This window comes from Ascaphus truei, chromosome 14 (genome assembly GCF_040206685.1).
Source record: "Ascaphus truei isolate aAscTru1 chromosome 14, aAscTru1.hap1, whole genome shotgun sequence".
Lineage (NCBI taxonomy): Eukaryota > Metazoa > Chordata > Amphibia > Anura > Ascaphidae > Ascaphus > Ascaphus truei.
The window spans coordinates 20397627-20407189 of record NC_134496.1 but is presented as its reverse complement, the minus strand read 5'-3'; the positions used below and the strand labels follow the sequence as shown (position 1 = coordinate 20407189).

Here is a 9563-nt window from a genome sequence, read left to right as displayed (position 1 = left end):
AGAGGGAAAGAGAGAGAGAGAGACACACAGCGAGAGGGAAAGAGAGAGAGAGAGACACACAGCGAGAGGGAAAGAGAGAGAGAGACACACAGCGAGAGGGAAAGAGAGAGAGAGACACAGCGAGAGGGAAAGAGAGAGAGAGAGAGACACACAGCGAGAGGGAAAGAGAGAGAGAGAAAGACACACAGCGAGAGGGAAAGAGAGAGAGAGACACACAGCGAGAGGGAAAGAGAGAGAGAGAGAGACACACAGCGAGAGGGAAAGAGAGAGAGAGAGAGACACACAGCGAGAGGGAAAGAGAGAGAGAGAGACACACAGCGAGAGGGAAAGAGAGAGAGAGAGAGAGACACAGCGAGAGGGAAAGAGAGAGAGAGAGACACACAGCGAGAGGGAAAGAGAGAGAGAGAGACACACAGCGAGAGGGAAAGAGAGAGAGAGAGACACACAGCGAGAGGGAAAGAGAGAGAGAGAGACACACAGCGAGAGGGAAAGAGAGAGAGAGAGAGAGAGACACAGCGAGAGGGAAAGAGAGAGAGAGAGAGAGACACACAGCGAGAGGGAAAGAGAGAGAGAGACACAGCGAGAGGGAAAGAGAGAGAGAGAGAGACACACAGCGAGAGGGAAAGAGAGAGAGAGAGAGACACACAGCGAGAGGGAAAGAGAGAGAGAGACACACAGCGAGAGGGAAAGAGAGAGAGAGAGAGACACACAGCGAGAGGGAAAGAGAGAGAGAGAGACACAGCGAGAGGGAAAGAGAGAGAGAGACACACAGCGAGAGGGAAAGAGAGAGAGAGAGAGACACACAGCGAGAGGGAAAGAGAGAGAGAGAGAGACACAGCGAGAGGGAAAGAGAGAGAGAGAGAGACACACAGCGAGAGGGAAAGAGAGAGAGAGAGACACAGCGAGAGGGAAAGAGAGAGAGAGAGACACAGCGAGAGGGAAAGAGAGAGAGAGAGACACAGCGAGAGGGAAAGAGAGAGAGAGAGACACAGCGAGAGGGAAAGAGAGAGAGAGAGACACAGCGAGAGGGAAAGAGAGAGAGAGAGACACAGCGAGAGGGAGAGAGAGAGAGACACAGCGAGAGGGAGAGAGAGAGAGACACAGCGAGAGGGAAGAAGAGAGAGACACAGCGAGAGGGAAAGAGAGAGAGAGACACAGCGAGAGGGAAAGAGAGAGAGAGACACAGCGAGAGGGAAAGAGAGAGAGAGACACAGCGAGAGGGAAAGAGAGAGAGAGACACAGCGAGAGGGAAAGAGAGAGAGAGACACAGCGAGAGGGAAAGAGAGAGAGAGACACAGCGAGAGGGAAAGAGAGAGAGAGACACAGCGAGAGGGAAAGAGAGAGAGAGACACAGCGAGAGGGAAAGAGAGAGAGAGACACAGCGAGAGGGAAAGAGAGAGAGAGACACAGCGAGAGGGAAAGAGAGAGAGAGACACAGCGAGAGGGAAAGAGAGAGAGAGACACAGCGAGAGGGAAAGAGAGAGAGAGACACAGCGAGAGGGAAAGAGAGAGAGACACAGCGAGAGGGAAAGAGAGAGAGAGAGACACAGCGAGAGGGAAAGAGAGAGAGAGAGACACAGCGAGAGGGAAAGAGAGAGAGAGAGACACAGCGAGAGGGAAAGAGAGAGAGAGAGACGCAGCGAGAGGGAAAGAGAGAGAGAGAGACGCAGCGAGAGGGAAAGAGAGAGAGAGAGACGCAGCGAGAGGGAAAGAGAGAGAGAGACGCAGCGAGAGGGAAAGAGAGAGAGAGAGACGCAGCGAGAGGGAAAGAGAGAGAGACGCAGCGAGAGGGAAAGAGAGAGAGACGCAGCGAGAGGGAAAGAGAGAGAGACGCAGCGAGAGGGAAAGAGAGAGAGACGCAGCGAGAGGGAAAGAGAGAGAGACGCAGCGAGAGGGAAAGAGAGAGAGACGCAGCGAGAGGGAAAGAGAGAGAGACGCAGCGAGAGGGAAAGAGAGAGAGACGCAGCGAGAGGGAAAGAGAGAGACGCAGCGAGAGGGAAAGAGAGAGAGACGCAGCGAGAGGGAAAGAGAGAGAGACGCAGCGAGAGGGAAAGAGAGAGAGACGCAGCGAGAGGGAAAGAGAGAGAGACGCAGCGAGAGGGAAATAGAGAGACGCAGCGAGAGGGAAAGAGAGAGAGACACAGCGAGAGGGAAAGAGAGAGAGAGACACAGCGAGAGGGAAAGAGAGAGAGAGACACAGCGAGAGGGAAAGAGAGAGAGACACAGCGAGAGGGAAAGAGAGAGACACAGAGAGGTAAATATGAGGAAAAAAGATGGAGAGCGAGAGAAAGAATGATTGAGGGAGAGTGACACAGAGAAGAGAGAGTGTCATCAAGAGACAGATGAAGATTAAGGGACAGAGATGACAGACTCACGGATCGGGCTGTGTAAGAGATCTGCTGTCCCCCACGTGTGTAACAGGACATAGTCACCATAAACATCCCCACATCCTGATTAACAGCGGACTCCGGGAGCTGGAGCTCAAGAGACATGCGATATGGCTGTCCATGCATCAGAACCTAAAAGAGAGTGTGAGGAACAACGTGAGAGGGACAGACACAGAGAGAGAGAGGAACAGCGTGAGAGGGACAGGCACAGAGAGAGAGAGAGAGAGGGACATACGATATGGCTGTCCATGCATCAGAACCTAAAGAGAGTGTGAGGAACAGCGTGAGAGGGACAGACAGAGAGAGAGAGAGGAACAGCGTGAGAGGGACAGGCACAGAAAGAGAGAGAGAGAGAGAGGGACATACGATATGGCTGTCCATGCATCAGAACCTAAAGAGAGTGTGAGGAACAGCGTGAGAGGGACAGACACAGAGAGAGAGAGAGAGAGAGAGAGAGAGAGAGGGACAGACACATAGAGAGAGGGACATGCGATATGGCTGTCCATGCATCAGAACCTAAAGAGAGTGTGAGGAACAGCGTGAGAGGGACAGACACAGAGAGAGAGTGGGACATCCAATATGTCCATGCATCAGAACCTAAAGAGAGTGTGAGGAACAGCGTGAGAGGGACAGACACAGAGAGAGAGGGACATGCGATATGGCTTTCCATGCATCAGAACCTAAAGAGAGTGTGAGGAACAGCGTGAGAGGGACAGACACAGAGAGAGAGTGGGACATGCGATATGGCTGTCCATGCATCAGAACCTAAAGAGAGTGTGAGGAACAGCGTGAGAGGGACAGACACAGAGAGAGAGGGACAGACACAGAGAGAGAGGGACAGACACAGAGAGAGAGGGACATGCGATATGGCTGTCCATGCATCAGAACCTAAAGAGAGTGTGAGGAACAGCGTGAGAGGGACAGACACAGAGAGAGAGAGGGACAGACAGAGAGAGAGAGGGACATGCGATATGGCTGTCCATGCATCAGAACCTAAAGAGAGTGTGAGGAACAGCGTGAGAGGGACAGACACAGAGAGAGAGAGGGACAGACAGAGAGAGAGAGGGACATGCGATATGGCTGTCCATGCATCAGAACCTAGAGTGTGAGGAACAGCGTGAGAGGGACAGACACAGAGAGAGTGGGACAGAGACAGACAGATACAGAGAGACACAGGCAGGCAGAGAGAGAGAGGGACATATGATATGGCTGTCCATGCATCAGAACCTAAAGAGAGTGTGAGGAACAGCGTGAGAGGGACAGACACAGAGAGAGTGGGACAGACACACAGACACAGAGAGAGAGAGGGACAGGCAGGCAGAGAGAGAGACGGACAGACACAGAGAGAGAGAGAGGGACATGCGATATGGCTGTCCATGCATCAGAACCTAAAGAGAGTGTGAGGAACAGCGTGAGAGGGACAGACACAGAGACAGTGGGACAGAGACAGAGAGAGGGACATACGATATGGCTGTCCATGCATCAGAACCTAAAGAGAGTGTGAGGAACAGCGTGAGAGGGACAGACACAGAGAGAGAGAGAGGGACATACGATATGGCTGTCCATGCATCAGAACCTAAAGAGAGTGTGAGGAACAGCGTGAGAGGGACAGACACAGAGAGAGTGGGACAGAGACACAGAGAGAGAGAGAGAGAGGGATAAGAAGGCAGAGAGAGAGACGGACAGGCAGGCAGAGAGAGAGACGGACAGACACAGAGAGAGAGAGGGACATGCGATATGGCTGTCCATGCATCAGAACGTAAAGAGAGTGTGAGGAACAGCGTGAGAGGGACAGACACAGAGACAGTGGGACAGAGACAGAGAGAGAGACATACGATATGGCTGTCCATGCATCAGAACCTAAAGAGAGTGTGAGGAACAGCGTGAGAGGGACAGACACAGAGACAGTGGGACAGAGACAGAGAGAGAGAGGGACATACGATATGGCTGTCCATGCATCAGAACCTAAAGAGAGTGTGAGGAACAGCGTGAGAGGGACAGACACAGAGAGAGTGGGACAGAGACACAGAGAGAGAGAGAGAGACACAGAGAGAGAGAGAGAGAGACACAGAGAGAGAGAGAGAGACACAGAGAGAGAGAGAGAGACACAGAGAGAGAGAGAGAGACACAGAGAGAGAGAGAGAGACACAGAGAGAGAGAGAGACACACAGAGAGAGAGAGAGACACAGAGAGAGAGAGAGACACAGAGAGAGAGAGAGACACAGAGAGAGAGAGAGACATACGATATGGCTGTCCATGCATCAGAACCTAAAGAGAGTGTGAGGAACAGCGTGAGAGGGATAGACACAGAGAGAGAGAGAGAGGGACAGACACAGAGAGAGAGGGACATGCGATATGGCTGTCCATGCATCAGAACCTAAAGAGAGTGTGAGGAACAGCGTGAGACGGACAGACACAGAGAGAGAGAGAGGGACATACGATATGGCTGTCCATGCATCAGAACCTAAAGAGAGTGTGAGGAACAGCGTGAGAGGGACAGACACAGAGAGAGTGGGACAGAGACACAGACACAGAGAGAGAGGGACAGACAGAGAGAGAGAGAGGGACAGGCAGGCAGACAGAGAGGGACAGAGAGGGACAGACACAGAGAGAGTTCGACAGAGACAGACAGAGAGAGTGAGAGAGAGTGTGAGAGAGTGTGAGAGAGATACAGACAGATGGTGTGAAAGACAGAGAGAGAGAGGAACAGGGCTGCGTGATCACACGGGTGTCCATCTCCCTCTCACCCGGTCGCGGTTGTTCCTCAGCAGGGACACATTTGCCGTAGGGAAGGAGCAGAGAACTCCAACAGGAACATCACAGGAGGAGCTGCAAAGAGAGCGCGAGAGGAAGAACGCATGGGGAGAGGAAGAACGCATGGGGAGAGGAAGAACGGATGGGGAGAGGAAGAACGGATGGGGAGAGGAAGAACGGATGGGGAGAGGAAGAACGGATGGGGAGAGGAAGAACGGATGGGGAGAGGAAGAACGGATGGGGAGAGGAAGAACGGATGGGGAGAGGAAGAACGGATGGGGAGAGGAAGAACGGATGGGGAGAGGAAGAACGGATGGGGAGAGGAAGAACGGATGGGGAGAGGAAGAACGGATGGGGAGAGGAAGAACGGATGGGGAGAGGAAGAACGGATGGGGAGAGGAAGAACGGATGGCGAGAGGAAGAACGGATGGGGAGAGGAAGAACGGATGGGGAGAGGAAGAAAGTGGGAGATATTAAAGACTAGTGTAATTATTTCTGTTATATACTGACCTGTACCGGTAGTATACGGTGCTGGCTGTTATACTGGTATATACTGACCTCTACTGGCAATATATGGTACTGGCTGCATTATACTAGTATATACTGACCTGTACTAGTAGTATACGGGCTGGCTGTGTTATGCTGGTATATACTGACCTGTACTGGCAGTATACAGGGCTGGTTGCATTAAACTGGTATATACTGTCCTGTACTGGTAGTATACAGGGCTGGTTGCATTATACTGGTATATACTGACCTGTACTGGCAGTATACAGGGCTGAAAAATGATATACAGCACACACTAGAAGGCAAAAGAATATTTGCAGGGTGCAACGGACTACGGAGGACCCAATACCTCCAATATACAATATAAATAACACAAAGCCCAGCACACGCTGTCTTTAGATAATAGAACAAATGAAAAGGGATAATGCCAAGAAGAAATGTAATGACATTTAATATGTAACACAAACCACCAGTGTAAGAACCACACCCACTACACCAAAAATTGATAACATGCAATAATAAAACAGTCAAAAACAAAGGGAATAATGGAGGGGGGAGAGGGCAGTGAATAAGGTACAAACACAGTAGGGTCAAGACAACACCTAGGTGGGTAAAAACAATGGGGAAGCAGCAGGGGGGCAACGTAACGTTTCGGGGAACACCCCTTCGTCAGGCCCATTCCCCCTCTCTCCAATGGAACAGAGGGGTACTTCCCTGTCCCCCAGATCCACAATAAAAACGTCAAGTCCCACAAAGAGACTGAATAACCCCCACACAAACAGTTCAATAGGGTATTAGTGAACAACCAAAATGGTGAGTATATAGCAAAGTCAGAAGGAGCAGGATAAATAATGTGAGGCAAAAATGCAAACCACAGGCAGTTTACTGAAACTCAGCAACCCTGCTCCTGTCAGAGGCTGAGAGCATCTGTGTATACAGGGCTGGTTGTATTATACTGGTATATACTGTCCTGTACTGGTAGTATACAGGGCTGGTTGCATTATACTGGTATATACACTGACCTGTACTGGTAGTATACAGGGCTGGTTGCATTATACTGGTATATACTGACCTGTACTGGTAGTATACAGGGCTGCTGTAGCGTACAGTTGGCATGTATGAGTAGTAGAAGCTGCCATACAGGAATACGGAGACCCAGAGAAGCAGGAGCAGAGCGCCGACCAGGATCCCGCCCTGCAGGAGCAGTCTGCGTGTCCGCAGGAACAACAGCACACACACCTCTTCCAACCAGAACAGGAGAGGGGGGGATACGCTGTGAGGCATGACAGGGAGGGGGGGGGGGGGGCAGGGGACACACAGATACAAAGTGTGTGTGTGTGTGTGTCGTAGTGTCTGCGTGTCCAAGATTGTGTGTTAGAATAGGTGTGTTTCAATAGGTATGTCTCAGACTGTGTGTAGAATTGTGCAAGCTCACTGGTTGTGCTACAGAGAACACCAATTTGTGCATGCGTGTGCGATATCTCCAGTTAGCAACTGTCGCTATGTGTCAGGTGGTGCACGTGCGTGTAGGTCACATTATACATGTGTGTGGACAGCAGCACAATCTAAATGCTTGTGAGAGAAAGAATGAGACAGAGAGCTGCCCCCACTACTGGGTGAGAGAGCACAGGAAGTAAGCAGGAGGAAGAGAGACACAAGGGAGCCCCGGGTAGTGAGGAAGGAAGAGAGAAGAGAGAGGTTAATGGCTATGAATAATTAATATAATTCCAAGTGATGGTTACATCATCACATAGTGTTAATACGATTACACATAATTATATTAAGGTGACAACACGTATGAAGACGTTGGTGCGACTTTATGGCAATTCATAAATGATCTGGTGGTAATAACGTCATTCATAAAGACTAGTGAAATTAACGAGAACGATATTACTATATATAGTTAAGTGAATTTAATGAGTGTACAGGCGGTCCTCAGTTATCCAACGGAATCCGTTCTGGAAGTAGTGTTGGATAGTGAAGCCGCTGTAAAGCGAGTCCCATGTTAATCAGTGGCGGTGAGCGTTGGATAACGCATTCCGGCGTCGAAAAACAACCCATAGGGTTGCATTGGCTATGCCATTCGTTATAAAGTGAAACGTTGGATAACGAGGACTACCTGTATTGTCATAAAACAAATATACTAATCATATGGTAATAATATGCAAAATCAGGGACAATTACAGTGTTTTGGTCATACAAATATTAGGCAGATGTGATGATTATATGTAACGTCAGTAAGCAGAGCAGATAGTTAATACAAAGTATTATGTGATGCTCATAAACTAATAACTATTAGTGACTGCATCTTATATAAATGTATACATATATTAATTACTGGACATATACATCATCTTACATTGTAATACTAATAATATGAGATCTTCATTCAGGAACAAATCTAAATATGCAATATAACAATAGATGGCACCTTCCTCATGGTTACGTAATGGCCCAGCTGCCCCGTGACGTCACGCATGTGACCGGAAACACATGCAAACGCGTCAGAGGGAGGGGTGAGGTTATAAACGTCATTACCTTGCTGTGTTATGACGTATACTGATGTTACGGCGCTATTACCCGGTGGCAGTATATAAACACACAGCTGTATGTATCACTGGTTCATTCAAATCCCCCTGCAGTATAACGGCGCCGCATTATACCCCCACCACCGTCTGGCACAGAGGGCGGGACCGGCAGCTCCAGCCAACCAGAAGAGAGGACCGTCGCTGGCGAGAGCGAGGCGTGGAACACAATGAAGCGCGGTTGCCAGGGGAAGCAGCTATCATAGTAACCTTCCGGCTTGCAACGGCGTCACTTGACGCTTTTGCGCAGTGATGGTCTCGCCGGAGAGCGTGCAAGCGTGGCCTCGCCACCATCTTGGGTGTGGCAAATAAAAGCTGTGAATCTGAGAGCGAATTGTATGCTTAAAATACATAGTTACAAAGGAGACCAAGATAATAGTGCAGATATCAATACGTATCATTTTGTGTGTTTACGTTTTTGTGTTACAAAGTTACAGATAAAAAAGGGTTAAATATTATGATTGAGATACAATATATACTATCAAATATTAGGCACACAGTATACTACAATGTTAATATAATATAGTAAATGTAATATATAGTATAATGTAAATGAATATAGTACAGTCTCTAATATAAAGTAAAAGCAGTATATCATGTAATATAGTATAATAATATATGTAATCCTGTGTAGTAGTATTAAATGTTGATCCCTGCGACGGTAATACAACGTGTTTATTAAAGATAATAATATCTTGTTAATAATTCCTGTCCAGTTCTTTGTGTTTCAGTCACAAATGGATGAAATGTACAATTTGTATTAATTTTTGTGGGATGAGTTATAGGAGAAAAGAATATATACCAGACATGTCCCTGGTCACTCTGTATCCCACTATATATATTTCAGTTATATGGTCGCTGTATCCCACTATATATATTTCATAGTTATATGGTCGCTGTATCCCACTATATATCATAGTTATATGGTCGCTGTATCCCACTATATATATCATAGTTATATGGTCGCTGTATCCCACTATATATATCATAGTTATATGGTCGCTGTATCCCACTATATATATCATAGTTATATGGTCGCTGTATCCCACTATATATATCATAGTTATATGGTCGCTGTATCCCACTATATATATCATAGTTATATGGTCGCTGTATCCCACTATATATATCATAGTTATATGGTCGCTGTATCCCACTATATATATCATAGTTATATGGTCGCTGTATCCCACTATATATATCACAGTTATATGGTCGCTGTATCCCACTATATATATCACAGTTATATGGTCGCTGTATCCCACTATATATATCACAGTTATATGGTCGCTGTATCCCACTATATATATCACAGTTATATGGTCGCTGA

General features: G+C 48.2%; 1 protein-coding gene across 4 annotated transcripts in view; it reads right to left on the bottom strand.

Moving 5' to 3' along the window:
* BSCL2 (BSCL2 lipid droplet biogenesis associated, seipin) overlaps window positions 1–8503 on the bottom strand; it is a 26169-nt gene extending 17666 nt beyond the window's left edge. The window contains exons 1-4 of one of the 4 annotated variants that reach the window (XM_075570049.1): window positions 8187–8503; window positions 6721–7260; window positions 5135–5216; window positions 2376–2519 (exon numbers count right to left, since the gene is read on the bottom strand). In XM_075570049.1, coding sequence (XP_075426164.1) covers window positions 2376–2519; window positions 5135–5216; window positions 6721–6932 — 438 coding nt within the window. In that variant the 5' untranslated portion in view covers window positions 6933–7260; window positions 8187–8503. The remainder of the gene's footprint in view (window positions 1–2375; window positions 2520–5134; window positions 5217–6720; window positions 7261–8186) is intronic. The other 3 variants (XM_075570048.1, XM_075570045.1, XM_075570046.1) reach the window with 3 other exon arrangements.
* Between the last annotated feature and the right edge of the window lie 1060 nt (window positions 8504–9563).